General features: G+C 42.7%; 2 protein-coding genes across 7 annotated transcripts in view; both read left to right on the top strand.

Annotated features, from left to right (window-relative positions):
- The window catches only part of ADAM20 (ADAM metallopeptidase domain 20), a 65,995-nt gene extending 44,778 nt beyond the window's left edge, over nucleotides 1–21,217 (top strand). The window contains exons 2-3 of the mRNA XM_075151953.1: nucleotides 14,825–15,600; nucleotides 17,879–21,217. Of these exons, the coding sequence (XP_075008054.1) occupies nucleotides 17,964–20,321 (2,358 nt within the window). The 5' untranslated portion in view covers nucleotides 14,825–15,600; nucleotides 17,879–17,963 and the 3' untranslated portion in view covers nucleotides 20,322–21,217. The remainder of the gene's footprint in view (nucleotides 1–14,824; nucleotides 15,601–17,878) is intronic.
- MED6 (mediator complex subunit 6) lies at nucleotides 739–17,626 on the top strand. Of its 6 annotated transcripts, none has more exons than XM_075151957.1 (9): nucleotides 743–875; nucleotides 4,623–4,782; nucleotides 5,829–5,920; nucleotides 8,487–8,569; nucleotides 9,292–9,400; nucleotides 9,853–9,968; nucleotides 10,729–10,756; nucleotides 12,434–12,472; nucleotides 13,375–17,626. In XM_075151957.1, the coding sequence occupies exons 1-9, from the start codon at nucleotides 854–856 to the stop codon at nucleotides 13,485–13,487; spliced, it is 762 nt and encodes a 253-aa protein (XP_075008058.1). In that variant the 5' UTR covers nucleotides 743–853; the 3' UTR covers nucleotides 13,488–17,626. The 6 variants fall into 6 exon arrangements, with proteins under 6 accessions (XP_075008059.1, XP_075008058.1, XP_075008057.1 ...); XM_075151959.1 differs by lacking the exon at nucleotides 13,375–17,626 and adding an exon at nucleotides 3,077–3,193 and having other exon boundaries at nucleotides 843–875; nucleotides 12,434–12,609; XM_075151958.1 differs by lacking the exons at nucleotides 12,434–12,472; nucleotides 13,375–17,626 and adding an exon at nucleotides 11,341–12,193 and having other exon boundaries at nucleotides 739–875.
- Nucleotides 21,218–21,866: the final 649 nt, after the last annotated feature.

The raw sequence follows: 21,866 nt of genomic DNA, 5'->3' as shown, positions 1-21,866 counted from the left end.
ATGGATACTCTTCCACCCACTGAAGGGTGTTCTTCACCCTGTAAATAACCGGTGGTATCACTTCAGAGTCAAAATGCCAAGGAGCAAACCTCAGGACAAGGGACCGTGCAGGGTTCTGATGGTGTGATCTCAAACATCCCCCATGTATTATTCCCACATGTAATCAGGGCCACCCCACCCAGCTGGGCCAGGGTGGTGTGACGCTCCGCAGGAACCTGTGGCCCACAGCTCTTTCGCTTTGAAAGTGACTGGCAACTACCAGAGGGCCAAGATGAGGTGAAAATGATTGCAAAACGCCTGTATCTCTGTTTTTGAACAAACAGCTCAGCATTACCACTAAAAATACATTTAGTTTTCGTCATTAATGCCGTCATTCTGGTTATGCATCACTCATGGGTAACGAGCAGGTCACCTCGCCGTTGCGTTGGAAGGCTGGGGCAGCACAACCCTGCGATTCACGCTTGTGTTTCCCTGGCCAGCGGCTGCGTGCTGGGACGACGCTCCTCCGCCCAGCCCAGCCCCGCCCCGCCTCGCTCCGCCCCGCCCAGCGCAGCCCCGCCCAGCGCAGCCCCGCCCAGCGCAGCCCCGCCCAGCGCAGCCCCGCCCAGCGCAGCCCCGCCCAGCGCAGCCCCGCCCAGCGCAGCCCAGCGCACGACAGGGCTGGCCGAGGACCGCCTTCACCTCACCTGACCCCGCCCCGCTGCCGGAGGCCCCGCCCCCGCCCCGCCCCCCGCCCCGCCGGGCGTGGCGCCGCTCTCGCCGCCGTCTCGCTTGCCGGCGCCGCTCTGCCCCGCTTCCTGTCCTCGCCGCCTCCCCCCCGTCAGGGCGCCGGGCGGAAGTGAGCGGCGCGGCCATGGCGGCCGTGGATATCCGAGGTAGGGCCGGGGCGTATGTGGGCGGTCGGGGCTCCCCGCTAGCGGCCCAGGCGGGCGGGGCGCCTCCGTGTCTAGCGGTGGGCCCTGCCCACCGCCCTGGGCCTAGCCCCGCCGGGAGCGCGAAGGGGTGAGCTCCTCCGTGGGGCAGAGCGCGGCGGGCCTGGCCGCCCCGGGGCAGCTGCGGCTGAAGGAGGAGGTTGGCGTGATGGCCACCGTCCTGGCTGGCTGGGGGTTGCTGTGCTGATAGTATTCGCTCCAAGGAGCGTCCGAGTTACCGGACGACGAGGTGTGGCCACAGGTGCGAGGGTAACGCAGAGCTGCCGCCTGTGTGAGTGCTCAGTGGAGTTGCTGAGTTTGCTGGCGTGTCTTTGAGAACTCTGCACACGAGAGCTCAGTGGCCTTGCCAGGCCTCCCTTCTGGTACGCTTCTGCCTTTTCAGGTGGAATAAGGAGGTCCTGGCGTGAGACGGTGACGGGAGGGAACAGCTAAAAAAGAGAGTTTTAGTTCTGAAGTGCGGCGGAAGGTGGGAAACACTGGTGTGTGTTGGACTTGCACGAGACCAAAGCAGTGAGTTAGGCTGGTAATCTTAACAGGGCTTCGGGTGGATCTCATGAGGCAGGCCAGGTGTTAGAAAAGCCAGAAAGAAAGCTGAAGTAACTGCGAACGAGAAAGGTTTGGTGAGAGTTCAGGGATATGAATAGAAAGAGAGAATGTTTTCAAGAAGAAGGGGTGGTATTTGAATGAAGTATTAAAGAAGGTTTACATTGTAAGCAAAATACAGGTTAAATTACTGTGAAGAGTTTGAACTTTGAGAGAGGAGGAGGGGGTTGAGAGGGCGTGAGAAAGGAAATTATTTTTCTCCATAAGAGTGTGTGAATGGAATCACACCAAAAGCCTGTGTGGTGGAGTCTCAGGGAATGACCAAGAGCAGATATTTAGGGAGAGTTCGTGAGGGATTAATTTCGACAATGCCACGGACGTTTTCTCCTTTTTTTATTTTTCCCAAATTCTTACTTAATGATGTCTGCAGTCCTGACTGCTTTTCTGACTGCCTTGTTTCAGATTGTAGCAAGGAACTATGTGGACAATTAATGACAGGAGTGCTGTAGTAAATTATTAGCTGGTGTGAGAACCTTCTGCCTTAATCCAGATCATTTAAGCTCCCTCAAAGTCTTGTATTTAACATGGTTCTGTATATTAGGTTGAGTTTAAAGCATACTTCTATTTTTAAGCTATCAAACTATTTTACAGTTCCTCTGTTTGTCAAAGCCTAGTGTTGGGCTATCCATCCGTAAGGCCAGGTACAGCACGTTGTGTGAGTTGCTCTCCTCTTATTTTTTGCCATGGTTTGCTGGCTTGTCTCCGAAATTGTCCTGACATTCATGGCAGATTGGCAGTATTGTCACAAGCACTTTACGTTTGCATCTGCGATGCAAAGTCCACAAAAAATGCTTTGAACAAGATGTCCTGTTTTGGAAAGGAACAGAGAAGCAGGAGCGCCATCCTTTCTTTCTCATACCCAAAATAAACAGAAGTGCTCCCTTCTTAGTGGGAATAACAGGCATGTCAGGTTCATGGTTGGTTTTGTTCTTCCTCACCTTTTTTCCAAAAATAGTTTAAGAGAACAATCTTGCTAATTATAAAGGCAGTTATAAATATTGGCACTAAGCAGCTATGCATAATTGAGCCTCAGAGCCCAACTTTATATTCCGTTTTACAATACATTTATCAGTCTATATACAGCATTATAGCTATATATATATGAAGATTGCCTGACATTCCTCTTGAGAAATGTAGTTATTGTTAGTCGTACAAGCAAGAAAAGTTTGTATTTGAAATGTAATATGAGAATTTATTATGGCAAGAATGCAAGCACGTAAGATTTTGGTTTTGCAGGGAAGGAAAGCTTGTCTTTTGGTTTTGAAAGGCATTTAGGATAATCAGCGCTACCACAACTTAAGTGCTTAATAATGGATCTTAGTGCTGTGTTTCTGAGACTTCCTCTTTTATAGTGAGGAGAGAGAATAATGTATGTAAAATAACATGAATGCCTCTAGACTTATGTTTTTTTCCCCCATTCTATGAAAGAGAGGCTGGCAGTTCTGAGATTAACGAGGCAAAATGATTTACGCATGACTATTTATGCTGCATTTTTCCTGGTTTGCTGGGCAGCTAGTGTTACTTTATTAACTGTTCCTCAGAGAAGCTGCTAATAGTATATGAGCTGACATTTTTGGAACTGATCCAGTCATCCTTGAGCATGCAGAGTTGTCACAGAAGCAAAATATTCACAGTGGAATGATAAGTGCCAGTTCTGGGTATGTATATAATGCGTGAACGTAAGGGAATGGTTCCTGTGAGAAGGGAATTTCAGTTCTTCATTCAGTCTTCAATGACTTCTCATCATCATTTTTTAATTCTAAACAATGCATGCCTTTGATTCCTGCTTTCTCATGTCTTGGGAATTCTATTTGCTGCTGCCGCAATTTAAAATGGATGAATTTCAGGGTGCTTTTCAAGGTGCCTCATGGATATTCAACATTAGCATATTTGTTGACTGTGAAACCAATTGTTGACACTGGTTTCTTTGGTCTGCTTGAGGAGTGTCATTTTGCTGTAGTGTGAATATAAAATCCAGGGATTTTAATTAAAATGTCCCCAAATCTGTAGGAACTTATCTGGCATATAATGATTTGCAGGTTGTAGAGTATTTTTCATTTTAAAAGTTTGCAATTTTATGTAATTGTTAATACTCTGTAGTTAGATTTCTGTAATATCCACTTGAGTTATGGAATGAGGAATTGCTGCAGGCAATTTGGTGGATTAATTGTAGAGTCAGGAATAGAATCTGTTGTTCAAGACTACTGGGAAACATCTGCCCACAGATAGCATCTTTGTGTCTGCTGTTTCGGGTTTTTTTGTTTGTTACAGATTTCACCCGCATCAAAAATAATTAACTTTGAAACACAACAGTGTCAGCTGCTATGATATCATACAGATACGTATTTTAATAACAGAACACCTTAGAAATGTTAACAATGCCACTATTTTGTTTCACTCAGTAGTTTACTCATTGGCTTTAACAAAAGAAAACTCTCGGCTTAATTAATAGATCTCTGCAGTGTTTTACCTATTTTCAGTATCATAGTTTACAGCTTGGAAACTATTTTTGTAAGAATTAAACTGTTTTAAACATGACCAGGCTCAGATTTAGTGTGGGGTGTATCACTTCCCCCCCACTCCCCCTGTAACTGATCCTAACTTAGTTTAGTAAATTCAACTTACTTGCCAAAGACCTAGCTTTCAAAAGGAACCATAGTTTGGATTGTCTTTCTACTCAGCTGATGATGTGGTTCATAAAATAAACTGTATATAATACTACTGAGTAGATGTAGTATGATAATATTATATACGGTATCAGAGCTAATTAACTCCCACCAACAGAGCGCACACACAGATGCACACAGACCCTCCTCACATTCTTGAGACATAAAGGTATACCAGCATCTAGTGGTCAAGGAAAGAAAAGTGCAATAATTGTGTACCTACTACAGAACTGCAGAAGGTTAGAGGATATAAATTATTATTTCAATTCTGTGAAACACATTTTTAATTAAAACTGGTTTGTGTGAGGCTGTGTTCCACCTCCTTACCCTCCAATAATCATTGACTGATGGCAATTTACTCTTGGAGGTATTTGTAGTGTTTCTGGCTGCTTTGGTACTCAGTGTAGATTTCTCTTCTCAGATAATCTCTTGGGAATTTCCTGGGTTGACAGCTCCTGGATTCCAATATTAAACAATGGGAGTGTGTTGGACTATTTCTCGGAGCGAAGTAACCCGTTCTATGACCGAACATGTAACAATGAAGTCGTCAAAATGCAGCGGATGACCTTGGACCATTTGAAGTAAGTTGTAATTTGGAACTGCTTCCTGTGCAGTTGGAACTGCTTCCTGTGTCCTTTGTCCCTCCATCCAGAGGTTTTGATGGTTGAATGAAAGCATGCTGGAAACCTCTTCTGTTCTGTGCTTTTTAGTCCCTCCCTTGCCAGGGAGCCCAGCTTTTTTTGTGTTTGGATGTCTTTTACTTCCTCTTAAGCCATTTCAAGGAGGTGTTAAGCATGAAGGATTCTATATATATCCTGAGATACCACTAAATCACCTTTTAGATATTTCTCTGAATTAGAGAAGCTGTCTTCTCTCATCTTCCCAGCTCAACAGAACCTGAGTAATGGTAATGTAGTTAAATGTTTTTCTATGGTGAGTAGGGCTTATGTTAGGGGATACTTAGAGTTCATAAATAGTTTGTGTTTCCATATCCTGCTGGCTATGTGCCATAATTAGTACATAATTTCTCTAAAGAGATGGCTTTTTAGTATGGATAATAAAAGTAGTGAGTGTTGTAAATAAACTGATCACAGATGGTTGTGTAATGAGATTGCAGTATGCGCAAGTTAACTTCCTTTGCAGTTCCCCATCTGCTACACTGAGCACAAGTGAGGTATTTGAGAACTACTTAAAGACTCCACAATATGATAGGGAGTGTGCAAGCTGAGCTAAAGGTTCATTGGGGGAAGTCACTTGCGCTCAGATGTGGCTGTGGAGAGGCTTTCACATCAGACACGCAGATGGTCACATCATACACTGGTCCTTTGTTTCTGTGTTGAAATGACATCTCCATGATGATAGATTATGTTGTCTTTCTTGCTATTTATTTGTTTGCTAACGTGTTCTACTTAGATGTGTGTCAGATTGTTGTAACTCCCTTTGTACGTGCAGCTAGGTTTTGATGGCTAGCTCAGGAAATCCTATGCCTTTATTTACTGCACATTATAGAGAAGAGCTTCCAAAGCATCAGAACTTCATCCCTTTACTGCCAGGCCATTTGGTGGCTCTTCACATCCTACGGATCTTACTTTGAGGAAGATATTTATTCTGGTTACTTCTTTTTCAGCCAGATGGTTGGAGTGGAGTACATCCTTCTTCATGCTCAAGAGCCCATTCTCTTCATTATCCGGAAGCAGCAGAGGCAATCTCCAACACAAGGTAAGGCCATGCAGTTCTTGTCACTGTTGAGAAGGCCGATCAGTTAGTCGCTTTTATCTGTTTCTAATTTGTGTTTAAACACTTCTGGTTCCCCTTTTCTGTCTTTATCTTAAATCTAAATAAAAGGGTATGAAGCTTTGTGGTGGGATGGAGATATTTTGTCTAGCAGAGTGACCTCTAGTGTGCTAATAGCAGGGATTGCCATCTTGTGGTGAAATGTGAAGAGTGCAGTGAGAAAATGCTGCTCTGTGGTATATTTTGCCATGGGAAATTGATAATAGCATTTATGCCATGTTGTATTTATCTGTTAGGAAAAAGAGTTTTCATTTTAATTATTTGAATATAAGGCTAACGATATCCTGATAAGCTTAAAATCATCTGGAGTGCTAGTATGTGATTTATGTTTTTATTTTGCCGAACCATGATTTCCATTAGTCAGGGAGAAGGATCATTCATGCTTCTCTTTGTGTCACGTCACTCTCTTATTTTGCGCTATTTCCACCTTCCAACTGTGGATTGGTTATACTGCTGAGTAGGATCTTGTCAGTAGAAGACAATGACCCATGTGAAGAATGACCATGAGATACTGCAAATACATGTTGTTTTGGTTATTCCTCTGAGAACTGAGTATTTTGGAATCACGAGGGAATCTTGTGACAACAGCACCACTCCTTCTTACAGTGTCACTGGTGACTTTGCCAAGTTTTAAATGAAATACCTGAGCTTTTTTTTTCCAATTGCATGCAACTGGCTTCATTATTCCTTTTTAACCTTAAATTTGTTTGTGCGTGTGATTAATTAAAAAAGTAACCACATTTCAATAGTTATTGGACTGTCTTCTGTGTTTAGTGCGTGTATATGTAAAATAATCTGATTATTTCAGAGTAAGCCTTACAGAAAAGAAAGGCAGGGCTAATGCTAGTTATTTCTTAACTTTTTTTTTTTAGTGACTTAGGCTCTGCATATGCATTTTGGTCTTGTGCAGGACTTTGCCTTGTCTAGCAATGCTTCTTCTTTGCTTATATCAGGTAATGGCCTCTCTATATTGCAGTTTCATACTGAAAAAGAACATATATGATTCCTCCTTTTAATAGGTTTTCGAGTTGTTTCTTTATTAAAGGTTTTGAATCTAGCTTTCAAAAGGTGAGTGTGGAAATACTATGCAGTCCTTAATTTCCTGTTTTGACACTTTTAAAATCAAGAGTAGAGTTGGGGCATCCACGATGTGTGTGTTCAGACTTTCGCTCTAATGCAAATGTATGTTTGGTGGAACTTAACTGGGACTTGTTTATTAACATTTTTCCCATTGTGACTGTACAGTTTGTGCTAGATACCTTGCTTGAGTCACATAGTTCCCTAGCTCAGATGTTACCCATGTGTTTCATTTTATCATGGTACAAATATTAGTGTATTTGAGACACAAGAATGGGGATGGAAAACTAAAATTCAATGAGTTCACAGCAAGTGTTTGTTGAGTACTCAGGTAGAACTGGTGCAGGCCTGTCTTATGACTGCTGTACGTTTTTTTAAAAAAGTATATTTATATTTTAAATTCTTTAAGCCAAGTTTTTGCCTGTTTGAAGTGGTTTTGGAAAAATCTTTAGATCCAATGATTAGGGAGAGTTACCTGTCTAGGAAAGTAGGCTGCTCCGGAACAGAGCTGTGAGACAGTAAAGCTGCTGTTCTGTGTCTTGCTCCACTTCTAAGGAAATGCTGAGAATCCTCTTTCTTTTGAGAAGTGGGTACTGGCTGTAATATGCACCCAGCTGTCTTGGTCTGTTAATTTAGGCAGGTGTCCAAGCTTCATAAAATGCAAGTACTGGATGAATTGGGTCCTGTGAGTAAAAAGGTTGAGACAGAATGTGTTAATGCAGATGGAGGAACTGGAACAAATGTGTGCGCAGGTAAGATCCTTAGGAATGTGAAGCTGATAGCATCGCTGTAGTTTCTCAACTGAAGAATGTTTGGCAGAGTATTACGGAGGCAATTGTGATGTTACTCTGCAGTGCAGCTCTAATGAACAAGAATTTTTGATGGGTCATCTGATTTAGCAAATGCCTTTGGAAGGTCGTCTTTTTTTGGCAGGATGTTATTAATTTAGAAAGGCATACTCTGTGTGCTTAGCTGCCATTGGGTCTGGGAAATCTAGCTAAGAGGACTGTACAAGTTGAAGAAAGCTGAGGCCAGAAGAATGAGATCTTACGTTATTGTGGGTTTCTACCGGTAGCAAAGGCAAATGGAATTACTTCCAGTGCAGTTCACTTGACTCCTCTTGTGTAGCTCTTAAAACCCCAACTCTTGTAAGGTCAATTATTTGTTTGCAGTAGGACAGGACTTAAAGCTGATGCTTTTCTATCTGCAAAGTAGACCTTGATTTTTTTCCCCTTATCGGTCTGTGGCTAGGGTGCAAATAAAGCACCTTGAAGGAAAAAGTAAAAAAGAGAAAATTTGGTGATGAGATTAATTTTGCAATTTCTGCTGTTACTACTGAAATTCAGCAACAAATACGGAGTTTTCAGCCAGAGCTTTAAACTGATCCTGCTTTTTTTTTTTTCCCTCCCCACAGTTATTCCATTGGCCGACTACTATATTATTGCTGGAGTGATTTATCAGGCACCTGACTTAGGGTCTGTCATTAACTCCAGAGTTGTAAGTGTTCTGTACATTTGATGTATACCAGTTTGTATCTGTTTTTACTTTTAGTTATTCTTCAGGCTGTTTCAATCCCTTCCTCACTGTTTTGAGGAAAGATCGTGTGTAATATACAGTAACTTAAAACAAACCCCTCTGATGAATATGGTGTGCATCCCACATGGAAATGAAAGATCCTGGGAGAGTGCAACATGGTTGAAAAAGTAGGAGACATTGTTTAAGGATGAACAATCAGAATAACTGAAGCTACACAATTGCCGGAACAACATGAGGTTCAAATAATCAAAGGAAAAATTGAATGACAAATACATATGAAATAGCAATTAAACACATATTCAGTGAAGTTTGCTTTGGAATGTTAAAGTAATGTAATATTTGTCTTTAAATGAGGCTTATGTTTTTAACTTAATGTGGTATTTCTTTTTAAATTGGATACTCGGGTTTGTTTTGATTTCTTCTGCTCTAGTAAGCTACTAGTTTTGCAAGTTTTTCTCTTTCTGTTTAGAAAAGCACTTCAGAAAAGGTCTGTTAAAAAGATTACATTCTTGCTCCAAAACTAGATGTCCCAAGTTCCCTTCCCAGAACAAAAATGAATATGGAATACTAACTTTAAAATCCCTGCTTTCAAAAATTTGAAAGCAAAAATTTTTGCTTTCAAAAATTTATACTGTATTTTCTCCTTAAATTCTGAACACTGCCTTATGTTCTTGTTCTGAAAGCTGACTGCAGTGCATGGAATTCAGTCTGCTTTTGAAGAAGCTATGTCGTACTGTCGCTATCACCCGTCCAAGGGCTACTGGTGGCATTTCAAAGATCAAGAAGAACGAGGTACGATTCCTAGTTGCTCCTGCGTACTTTGGGAGAGGGAAGGTAATGTAGGAAAAGCTTGAGGCAATGCATAGTGATAGTGTAGAGATGAGGTTAAGTGTCTTTCTGTCTGAAGGGTAAGTTAGTGCTCCCGATCAGGAATCTTGCTCTTCTGCTGGTGGGGATGAACATCAAGGCGTGGGTGGGAAATGAAAATGGTGAGCCGTGTGTCAACAAAGTGGGCAACTCTTCAACCCACTGGACACCAAAGTACCTTTTTAGAAGCCAAACCAGTTTGTCAGGAGGTAAGAATTGTCCTTAATCTGTCTTCCACAAAAAAAATAACTGATGTCAAAGGGAAGATGTAGGTGAAGTTTAGAGGAGAGACGAATACCAGCTTGTCATACAACAAAGAGCTGCTAAGAGAACAGAATTTTTAATACAGCTTCCTTTTACGTTTCTGTGACTTGCAGAGAAAGCTAAACCAAAAGCCAAGAAGAAAGAAGAACCAAGTTCTATTTTCCAAAGGCAACGGGTAGATGCTTTGCTTTTAGACCTAAGACAAAAGTTTCCACCCAGATTTGTTCAGGTATGACACTTATAAGCCATTACTGTAACTTAGAACTTAAAGCAGTCGTAAGTACTTGAACAGCTGAAACTGAATGGGAATTTTGTGTGCTTTCTGCAATGGTAACGTGGATTAGATAATAAATTTGAAATGGAAGGCTCTGATTGGAATGTAGGATTCCCCTTTGTAATTGCAGGAGTCATTAAGACCTTGGCAAAACTATGAGGGTGAATTTTATTATACAAATTCCTTATCTAATCACAGAGGGTCTGTTCTTGTCAGCTATCAGATTTTGCTGCTGCTTCCAGTTTCCTGCTTTGTAAGCTCAATCAAGCCACCACAGCTATTTCGTTTCAGTTACTCCATTGTTCTGGAGGCTTATTAATTAGTGTGGAAATTCTTGGCATTCTGTGAAGTTGTTGTGATTACCTCTGATTGTCTCTCATAGCCATTTGTTCCACCAGGTCTTCTGCTTGGGAGCAGAGGAAATACTGTAAACAGTTTTGTGAGATGCTGTAAACTCCTCAGATGTGGGAAAGACTGGCTAACTGCGTATTTTTTGTTTTAGTGCTTTTCAGCTGTCAGAGGAAAAACTGGATGTTATAAAATGTTAATTGGATTTTGTTGAAAGTGTATTTAGTGATCCCTTCTACCCTCACCTCTTACGTATAAGGGTGCATTGCTTGGTTTATATTCCTAAGTGAATAGTGGGAAGGGTTAAGAAATATGACTTTGGTTCCACTGATATGTTGTTTTATCCTTTTTTCTTCCTCCCCCACAGCAAAAGCCTGGAGAAAAGCCTATCCCAGGTAAAACACTAGTATTCTCACAAGACTTAAAAAAATAGGCTCTATATAGCAGTGTCTTCCAGTTGCCATAGAAGCTCCTTGCTGCTGCTACTGAGGTGGTTAGGAATTGTGGCATTGCCGAATTGTGCAAAGTACTAGGTAGGAGTTCTCTAAGACAGCCAGAGTGAAATTGGAAAAAAAAGTGTATTCTACTCCTGCCCTGTCTGTCTGTAAAACTGTATTGCCTGACGGTCCAATTGCAGGAAATGGTCTTTGAAAGCAGGAGGAGGGTAAAAGGGTGAACGAGGGAATAGTTTGGTCAGTCCAGCATCTTAGTGATTTTGCATGGTGCTACAAGCTCGAGAAAGCATGTGAAGGCCTTGAGTTGATCGTAAGCAACCTCAGAACAGGAAAATCATGAACTGTATCTCTTCAATCTATTCCACTTTTTTACCCGTATAGGTATGAATTTAGTCCTTAGTTATTGTTATACTTTTGAAATTAATTTTGCCCCTTTGGCATCAACAATATTTTCTAAGTATTCTGAACAGTATTTTAGGAATAAAAATTGGAAGCTTAACTTTCTTTTGCTGTTACTTCTTAAGTGGATCAAATCAAGAAGGAACCAGAACCAGCCCCGGAAGCTGTCAAGCCAGAGGAAAAAGAGACTGTAAAGAATGCTCAGCAGAGTGCTGGTGCTAAAGGACCACCTGAAAAACGGATGAGACTCCAGTGAAGGGAGTTTTGTTACACATCTGGATTAGTCAGCACCTGGAAAACAGGAGATTCTTGCTCCCCTTTCTTCAGCTCTTCAACTGAGACTGACGATTCGGGGACTGAAGTCCCTGTAAGAGCTTTTCCTGTAGAAACCTGTCACGCGAATGTTAATGTCAGGATGTGAGCTGCCTCGAAGAAGGTGTTTTCAGTCTTCATCTTATTTTGAACGTTGGCTTCTGAGAATGGTTTTTACATGGACATATTTTGCAGCCTCCTGAAATCTTTACAAACTCTTGCATCCCTTGTGTCTTTGTTTCTTATGTAAAAAGAAAAACTTTGCTATATTAAAAAAAAAATGATCCGAATTCTTGGCAAATAAAACTCCTGGCTGCTGGAATGCCTTTCTTAAGTGCTTACTTTGTTAGTAGCAAATATGCCATATGTGCTAGCAGCATTTTTTTGCTTGGATATCGGAATATATTGTGTGCTATTTTGAGGAAAAAAAGTTCAACTAAAGGATTTTGGCTGCCTGCTATAAATTGCTGTGCCTTTAGTATGCTTGGGATACAGATAAAAGATTTGATAACTGGAGGATGAAATCCATGTAATTAGATGTCACATTGCTCTCAGTCTCTAAATGTTCTTAGGCACTCATTTTACTTAATGGCTAAGCTGGTTTTTTCTTATAAAAGCTAGTGTTCTGCGAGAGAGATTTATGATGGCATAAAACAGGCTAAAATATCTTGCTGTTGCACACTCAGTGAAGCTGTTTATATTTCTCCTTTTTTCACTGTAACTCAAATATATCAATTACATCTCTTCCTCTGCGCTTCTAGCACTTTCTTGCTGCACCTGATCACCTTGATTAGTCACCTGCCTGAGGAGGTAGGGCAGTGGAAGAGAAAGCTGACAGCTATACACTTTGCTATTTAAGCATGTTGCTTACAGAAACGATTTCTTTTTTTTTTTTTTTTTTTGCAGAAAAACTAGAAGTCATCCATTGCAAAGAAATGACTATTGGTTTGGTTTTGTTTTTTCATTGGAGTAATGGAGCAATCCTTAAAATAGCTTGCTTTCTTTTCACAACTGTTACCTGCTTTCTTATAGTAAACTGTAGTAAGCAAGAAAAAGGTCTGTACATAGCAAACAAAATGTAGATAGGAAGACTAAGATATGCTTAGATAGCTGTGTCAAATTTGTTTTGAGGTTATAAGAGACTCTTTTTCAGTTTCAGTAACTAATAAACAGCTCTGGGTAGCTATTGAATGGTGGAAAGACCCATGTAGTTTTTGTCCTGTAATCCAAAGCTGTAACATTACAGATGTAGGTAAGCCAATAGCTGTTTGCTGTTGATGCAGATACAGACCTAAAATTCATATATCAGTGTACTTAAGTGTGTATTGGCTTTATTTCATACCATGTGGGTCAAGTTTGAACAGCTGTTTCTCCAAATGTTGATAGAACTAGATAATAAGCTAGTGTGAACTCTTAAATCAAGTGAAGATATAGAAAGCAGTTATTCTGGGATGCTCAAAACAAGACGGAGCTTATTATTCAGCATTGAATAATTACAAGGTAGTGTGAATACACTTAGAACAAAAGGGTTTTGATTCTTTCTTGTATTAAAGAAATTCCTCTGAAAGCAAGGAGCTCAAGAAGCACCAAAGCCATTATCTCATCCATCCGCATGATGGAAAGGGGGATCTCCAGAAATGAGGCATGAGTGGTGAGGAACCTCAAGAGTCCTTGCTGGATTTTTGATGTTCAGAATAAAGTCCTTGGAAGTGGCCATTAAAGGAGCTGAATTTTTCTGCAGTTACTCACATTATTAAGAACCTGTATGTCATTTGGAAAAACTTAAGCAAGAAAGATGACTAGACTGCATGTAATGAAGATCTAGTGGTGGCTTTTTTTTTTTTGAGTGAGAAAAGTTAACCACTTATACAGCAAGGAAAGATTTAACATTACTAGCAGAAGAAAGGTATGTTGCTTTTTGCTGAAGGCACATACAGCTGTGGTCAAAAATGGATGCTAGAACACATAGTATGAGCAAAGTATTCTATCAGTCACTGGACTTCACCTGAAATAGTGTGTTGTACAGCTCAATATCTGAAAAAGAATTCTGAAGTAGAGGGGTTTGAAGAAGGGCAGTAAAATGAGTCGGAGAAAGTTTCTCCTATGAAGCCACTGGGAGGACCAAGACTTTAGTTCCTTAGGAAAGAAAAGACAAATATTGAGTCTTTATAAAACTTGAGTACTGCGAAGCAAGTAGGAAAGTGGAGAACTCTTGTTCTGTCTTATAATACAAGAATAGAGAGACAAGTTAATGAAGCTGAATTGGAGTTACATTTAGACTGAATTGTTATACTCCATGCTCAGAAACTGAGCTGATTCAGAGATGAGGGTGGAGCTTGAAGGGGCAGACTGTCCTCACGTCTGCATCTCTTAACAGCCTTTTTTGCTTTCTGCGGGAATGTCTGGTATTGGCTGGTGTCGGAGGGCATTAAAAGGATGGACGTCTGGTCTGATCCCATCTGAATTAAAGTGCCAGCATCTAAGCTATTGAAAGGATAGAAAAAGGTTTCCATGCATGAAACAATGCATTCGAATGTGATAAGCCTCTTCCAGGGGAATGATCTTTTCCTGAGAGACTTACATTATAAAGCAGGGATGTTGCCAATGAGTGTGTCGATTTCTTAGTAGCTGTCCTTCAATGCTGAAGGTTTGCCATATGAGGGACTGAAATATCTTCTGATCCTGTTACTTGCTGACAAGATTTTCTAAAATAATTTTATCAGTTAAGTGAGCTTTGCTATTAACTCACTCAAGTGACATTATGTCAGATATTACTGTTAAACTCCAAGTAATTTACTGTCAAAAAGCTGTTAAGCAGCTATTTCTAATCAGTAATGTTTTTCAGTGTATGAGGATCTAAGCCTTTTCTCGCTGGTATTTATACATTGTCTCTTGGTTTGGAGCCTGAGCGCCGAAGTCCAAAGTCCTTCAAAGGACCTTCAGTATTTGTAAAGCTTATAGATGAAAGGGAACGAAACAAGCAGTTCTGAAATTTGCCCTGTGCGTCACTTTCTTTTGCGTAAAGGAGGTATTTGGTTGTACAGGAGAGCTATCTCTACTTTTGCTCTTAGATAATAACCGTTCAGACTTCAGAAGGGCTTTTCTTGGCCTAAATCATGGGGTAGCAGGAGCTAAAAATTACCTAGAACTCTAATAAAAACATTCTCCTGACAGCCTGAATGTACGTATAAATGTGTGTATACACACGAATAGATATGCATACATGTATATACATGTGCATATATATACACATACATACAAAAATCCAGCCAGATTGTAGGAAGAGGAGCAGTCTAGCTACCTCAGTTCACTGTGTAAAGCTAACGGTGACTCAGATGCAGCAGAAATACTGTCTTTTTCAACTCTTCACTAAGGAAGGTCTGACCTGGCTATGTGTTATTCTCGCCCATTCCTCTTTGCTGCTCGGCCCCCATGCTGCTTATTTTGGTAACCTTTTCCTAGCAAAGAAAGTTAGATACCGTCTGGACAGTCAGTACGTGGTGTTTGCTAAAGCAAGCTGTACTTGGAGCAAAGTTAGAAGGGTATAGGCAATAGGAGGGACAAGGCAAAGGGGAGAGATTAGCTTTATTTTGGGACATGGAGGTTCCCTATGAGAAAAATGGTAAAGATATGTTATGCAAATAGATTGTGGCTTCACTGAACCAACAGATGGCTTCTGAACAAAAGCTGGTTTGATACACTTTTTCAATTTTTTTCAGTATTTTTTCAATGGCAAAGCAAATGATGATAACTAGGCATTCAAGGTTCAAGACAGTTTTTATTTTTTCTTGGAGAAGAAGGTGAATTTTTGATAAAGTGTTGCTTTGGTCCTGTAATCATGCACAGAATAAACAAATGGTCACTTACGTGACAAGTGTCCTTCTGTAGCCTAATGTGGATCATAGATGGATGGGTGGTGAGGAGAAATTTTCCCAGTGGGATGAGTTATGATGTATTATTGATCTCCCAACAATCAGAAGGCTTCATTTCTTTCTGCCAGGAAAGTGGATTTCAACCTGTGGTCCACAAGGCTGCTGGGGGTCTGTGACCTGTTCCTAAAGACTCAACAGAAGGTAAGTGAGAAAAGTAAACTTGCTGGTAGGACTCAATTCCATAGGAACTTGCGCCTTCACTGGAAACTTTAGGGGGCTACAAGACTGAAAAAAAACTTGAAAAACACTGATGAATCATGAGAAGGCCAATTACACCTGCCAAACAAATGTTTCTGCAGTTGAAGTAGTTACGGATTGCTGCAATATTTTTTCCCTGCTCTACTGTAGGGTCAGTCAGTTCATTGTCATATAATGGGAATCTTTCCGTCTCTCCCCTTTGACCTTTACCTGGTCAGAGTACAGAAGTACGAGGCACTGGTAACCTGAACACAACAGCATCATCCCTTTTTATGTAACTTCGATGCTGAAGGGCTTGCCTAGGTGCTCAGCGCAGTATTGCAAACTTACGTTGACACTTCCCCCCAAGAATAACCTGCCATGAGTTCAACAACGGAATGAGTACTTTCTAGTCCTAACTATATAGTTATGTTTATATTAAAAGAGAAAGAAAGTAGTAGGCAACTTCAGGGAGGGGCAGGTAAGACATCTCTAGCAAGTTGGCAGAGTGTAGGACCTTTTCTATAACTTAAGGAGTGATCACACAGCAGAAGTATGCATTTAAAAATAGCACAGTGCACACAAAGATTATGTAACAGGATTTTTCTGTTATTGTGGTCTGAGTTATATTTATTTCAAAGGACATAATCTGATGTAATTCACAGCCCTGGAATGCAAAACTGATACTTGAAAAGTAGTGGACAATTACTCAACAACTAACTGCACATAAAAGAATTCACAGAAAATAGTTTCTATAATTTTAAAATTAAAACTAACAAGAAAATAAATCTAAGGCTAACACAGGTCACAAGTTTGTTCACTTTTAGGTAAAGCAGTAATAAATTTCAATATACAATTGCAGATATCTAGAAAGATCTTTCTAGATGGGTATCTAGGAAGATCCTAATAGAAGCAGGTATCCTCCTGTTTTTATTCCTTTAATCTGAGGTACTGTATTACAACTTGTACGCTACTAATGCTGGCCACGCTTGCAATGGATGTGCAAGATGCCATTTCACAGAATCTGAAGCCCCTTTGGACAGCTGTTGGTAACCTCCAGAGCTGTTGGATCGGTCTGCCGTGCGCCCAGCTCAAGGTGCCAGCTGGCTCGGGACCCTGGGGCATGAGGCAGCAGAGGGAGGCTCTGAGCACTCTGCCAGCTGCTTCTCTCACTGCTCGGCCTCCTGCGGGGCAGTGCCCGGCTCGGGCAGTTTGAAATGTTAAGTGTTGCTGCCTGTGCCAGGGTGATGGTCAGCACCCAGAAGTTGGTGCCGAAAGGCAGGATCCCTGAGATGGAGATGGGGTGGTGGGAGAGTGCATCTTCCTGCAGCTGAGAAAGGTAAGGACCATAGGAGGTTGGACTCCATCCCAGACATGCTTTCAGTGCTGAAAAGAAAGTTGTGAAGAGTTCCCAAAAGACAACAGCTGTGGCTATGTTGAATCCCAGCAGTACGTGCCAAAAAACCAGCGTGCATGGCTGTGCTGCACAGGGCACCCTGTCTTACCACAATCCAGATCACTGTCTTACAGCTGTGTCTTGGTGGAGCTGTTCCCTAAAACAGGGATGGCAGCCAAGTGGTAGGTGTAGCTGTAAGCTCTCTCCTCCCAGTGCTCTGCAAACACAAACCTTTAGAAAGGCAATGTCTGTTGCATCAGTGATGTCTGTAATTAAGGCACGTTGCTGTAGATATATAGCAGCTGTGGCGTAGATAGGCTTTATGCTTTTATACTTGGTGCTACTAGTTTGCCTCTATATTACTGAATGTAGTGGAAGTGAATTCCTCCCTGGATCCACCCTTTTTCTTGGTGTGCGTATATAGCTTTAGTAGCTATAGTAAGGCACATGCTAAGAAAGGGCACCAAGGAGTGCTATGTCCTAGTAACCAGCGCGGAGACTAGTACTTCTGCACTTTTGCATTTCAGACCCTAAGCTTTTCCAAATATTCTTTTGAGCTGAAATAGTCTGTTCCTGATCTCCACTCACAAATTATCCTTTAATAAAAAAAGTGAACAAAGCAAAAGCCATCCTTTGAGCTATTAAAACAGATTTTCCCCCTTGTGCTCTAACCAAATGATCCCTTTGCTCAACACAAACCTCCGTGACAAGGAGTGTGAAGCTGAGCTGGGGGCCCTCCTCGCTATGTCTGCTCAGAAGGAGAAACGCCCATTAATTTGAAAACGAAGATTATAAAAAGCTGGGAATATGCTTGTGGTAGGCTAGTTTATTTGTTCCTCCCCCCAGGAGCCTCCGTACATGGTCAGAGAGCAGGGGAGCTGCCCTGGCAGCGGGGTGCCATTTCCGCAGGGGGAGGGCGAAGGGGGCCGCGATGCCGCCGCTCCTCCCCAGCTGCGGCCCTTCCCACCGAGGGGCAGTTGGAGGCCTCGGGGTGGTTCTCGCCAGGCAGGGCCCTTCCGGGCTCCATCCCCTCACAAAGCGGGGCGTGGGGCGGCAGCGGGCAGCGGCCATGGGGGTGCTGCTGGGGCTGCTGGTGCTGCTGGGCCTGGCGGGGTGCCCTGCCGCCTCAGGGGACCTGTCCGGGGAGCTGCGCGTCACTGCCACGTGGGTGACGGTGCCGCGGCAGTTGAGACCCCGGGCCAACACCAACCCCCTGGCCGTCTCCTACTGGCTGGAGGTGGAGGGGCGGCCGCGGGTGCTGCGCCTGCGGCCCAGGCGGGGCCTGGTCTCCCACCCCTTCTCCTTGGTCACCTACGGCAAGGACGGGGCCCGCTGGGAGGAGCACCCCTTCGTGCAGGACAACTGCTTCTACCAGGGCGAGGTGCAGGGGAGCCCCGGCTCCCTGGTGGCCCTCGGCACCTGCGGCAGGGGCCTCCACGGCGTGCTCTGGGTGGAGGATGGCACCTACGAGATTGAGCCCATCCCCGACGATCCGGCCTTCCGGCACATCCTCTACCGCATGGAGGAGGCCAACAACTCTGCGGGCCCCACCTGCGGGCTGACCCCAGAGGAGCTGCAGCACCAAAAGGCTTTGCTGCCCTGGTTCAAGGTCCCCCGGGCGGCAGAGGAGGAGGAGGAGGAGGAGGAGGTGCTGAAGGACTGGTGGACGCACGTCAGGTACGTGAAGATAGTAGTGGTCGTGGACAATGTGCGGTTTGTGAAGTCGGGCAGGAACGAATCCGAAGTCTTGAGGCAAGTCATAGAAATCATCAACATTGGGGACTCTCTGTACCAACAGCTTTCTGTTCGGCTGTTTCTTGTGGGATTGGAGATCTGGACCAAAAGCAACCTTATAAACATTACTAAGTCTGTTGGCAAGGTACTTGATGACTTTAACAAATGGCGGAAGTCAGACCTGTCTCCACGGATGCGCCATGATACTGCTCACTTATTTGCATTTCAGAGCTTTGGAAGGAGCCTGGGATTAGCGTTTCTAGGGTCCATATGTGATAACCAGTGGTCATCAGCAGTTGCTTCCTTCACTGATAGGAAGTTGTCCTCATTTATTACCACATTTGTCCACGAGCTGGGCCATACTCTTGGGATGCGCCATGATGAACGGGGCTGTAAATGCAGACGAAAGAAATGCATTATGTATGAAAGCGATGTCGACACCAATGCGTTCAGTGACTGCAGTTACAAAGACTACTTTGACATGCTTGGGCATGGCGCCGGCTGCATTCGTCAACCACCAGCACCCGGGACTTTCTACACCATGAGGCGTGAATACTGTGGGAATAAGAGAGTAGAAAGCAGAGAGCAATGTGACTGTGGTTCAGAATCAAACTGCAGAAAGGATCCTTGTTGTCACCCGAACTGTACATTTACTGCAGGTTCAGTCTGTGCTTCTGGAAAATGCTGTAAGAGCTGTCAGGTCCTTCCAGCAGGAACGCTCTGCAGAGCAAGTACTGGCGACTGTGACCTGCCAGAGTATTGCAGTGGGACTTCCCCTCGGTGCCCGCCAGACGTGTACGTACAAGATGGAACCCCTTGTAAAGACAATGCTTATTGCTATCGAGGAAAATGTTCTTCCCACAGTCAACAGTGCCAGCGTCTCTTTGGCAAGCAAGCCAGGGCCGCTCCTTTAGATTGCTTCAAAGCAGTGAATACTCGAGGTGACCGGTTTGGGAACTGTGGTATTCGTAACAATATCCAATATACAAAATGCAGTATTGAGAATATCTTATGTGGTAGGATCCAGTGTGAAAACATAGACAAATTGCCTGCCTTGCAGAACCACGTAACGCTAGTCCAAACCCCTGTTGGAGGTAAAAAGTGTTGGGGTCTCGACTATCACGTAGGGATGCCAATAGCTGACGCAGGGGCTGTGGAAGATGGCACGCCATGTGGTAGTGATATGCTTTGTATCAACAGGACATGTAGCAGCGTATCACTGCTGAACTACGACTGTAATGTGACAAAGTGTCATGACAGAGGAGTGTGTAACAATCGTAAGAACTGTCACTGCAGGCGTGGCTGGGCTCCTCCGTATTGTGAATGCGAAGGATTTGGAGGTAGCATTGACAGTGGACCCCCTCCAGCCAGGGAGATTTTTCAGAGAGCAAAAATAGGAGTGACACTATTTAGTCTTCTTTTTCTCTGTATGCTTGGAGTAACCCTTACCATGTATTATAAATGGGAAATAGTGCAATGGCTTAGGAGGAAAAAGGCCCAATTTCAGAGAAAAAGAGCAGTTGTTTCAAATACTGGAAACCCCAGCGGTTCCTAAAAGGGAACACCTGCTGGTGAGTCAAAATCCACCACAAAGCACTTGCCAAAGACCAACAAGCAGTAGTTTTGGATGCTCCTGGGGAAATCTCCCTTAAGCAGAGCCAGCTGATAACTCATCAAAATAATTCAACACATTCTGAATAGTTCTAATCTCATGTGATACCATTAAATGCAGAGTAAATGTTATTTTTGTTTATTTTAAGTTAATAAATGCAGACAGTAAGGCATGCTGTTCTTTTTTTTTCTTTGCACCTTGAGCTCTTAAACTGAAGTAGTTAGATAAACTGTAGGTATAGCTTTTATGCTTCATATCAACAGTTTACAAATGTAAACTTCTTGAAACAGGTGTAAATAAATTATTTGCTCCAAGTTACTCCTTCATCTGATGTTTTCTCAAATTCAAAGAGAGGGATGTTTGTGAACATCTTGCTTCTGTCATTCATTAATAACCAAGGAGAAAAAATTGCTCGTGCAGTCTCCATTTAATTCACATCTGTGACACGCAAGCAGGCAAGAAACAGGGATTGCAGTGAGACTGCAGGTGTCTGTGGCGTAGCCCTTCCAGCTGTTCCCAGGGAGTAGCCCTTGAGGAGGGAGGTAGATCACAGGGAACAGGGTCTTCATCTTGTGAGACGGTAGAGAAGTATTATCCAGATCATGCCAGTAAGCATTACATTTCTGAACCATCAGATACAGGTCAAGAGTGTAGTGACACCAAACCTGACGTTTCACAAGAAGAAATTGTCTTTCTTTTCTGCAAACTTTCCAATGCCTTGACTGCTGGGTTCTTCTGAGAAGTGCTATGTATTTTATTGTCGCTAAGAGGAGCTGTCTGTGAGGCTGCACAAGTTAACTGGATTTCTAAAATATTTGACACTTCTCTGCAAGTTTTCCCCAACCAGAATTCCTGCAATATTTGATAGATGTTTTATCTAACTATCTCGGGGATGGGGTGGGGGGGGCAATTCTCTTGGTTTACTGTGTCATTGCTTCGTAAGCTATTACTGAATGTGTCCTTGCAGCTCTATGGAATGCCATGCAGAAGCATTGTATTTTTCTTTTTTTAAGAGGAGATAAAATGTGTCTAACTTATGGAAAAAGCACGAGGGATGTGGAAATACCATTCAATACATTTAATTTTTATTCTTTATATTATAGCAGAGACTAGATCAGCATAAAAAGGAGTCTGTAGTCCAGATTTACAGTGAAAACTTTATTTTAAGGGACTGGTGTTTCTGGGTTAAGGGCTGTAATGCACTTTTTGCTGTCAAAAGAATTATTTGTATTTGGAAAGCAAAGACCACATTTTTAGCAAACATTCTATAAAGGCAGGATAAGTACCCCGACACTTGGAACATTTGGGAAGAAAGATGTTTGTGACTCTGCAAACGGTGACAGTAAACTCTTGCTGCCTCCCAAGTATGACATTTATGTTTTTAGAATAGACATTTTCCTGTATGTTTTTTTAAAATTATTGTGTTCTGCATCCAAAAAGGGCAGGTTACATTGTGATTGGATGTGAAATACAAAGGATGTGATTCAC

This window comes from Calonectris borealis, chromosome 5, assembly GCF_964195595.1.
Source record: "Calonectris borealis chromosome 5, bCalBor7.hap1.2, whole genome shotgun sequence".
Taxonomy (NCBI): domain Eukaryota; kingdom Metazoa; phylum Chordata; class Aves; order Procellariiformes; family Procellariidae; genus Calonectris; species Calonectris borealis.
Note: the sequence above shows the minus strand (reverse complement) of the source record. Positions and strands in the feature narration are given on the sequence as shown.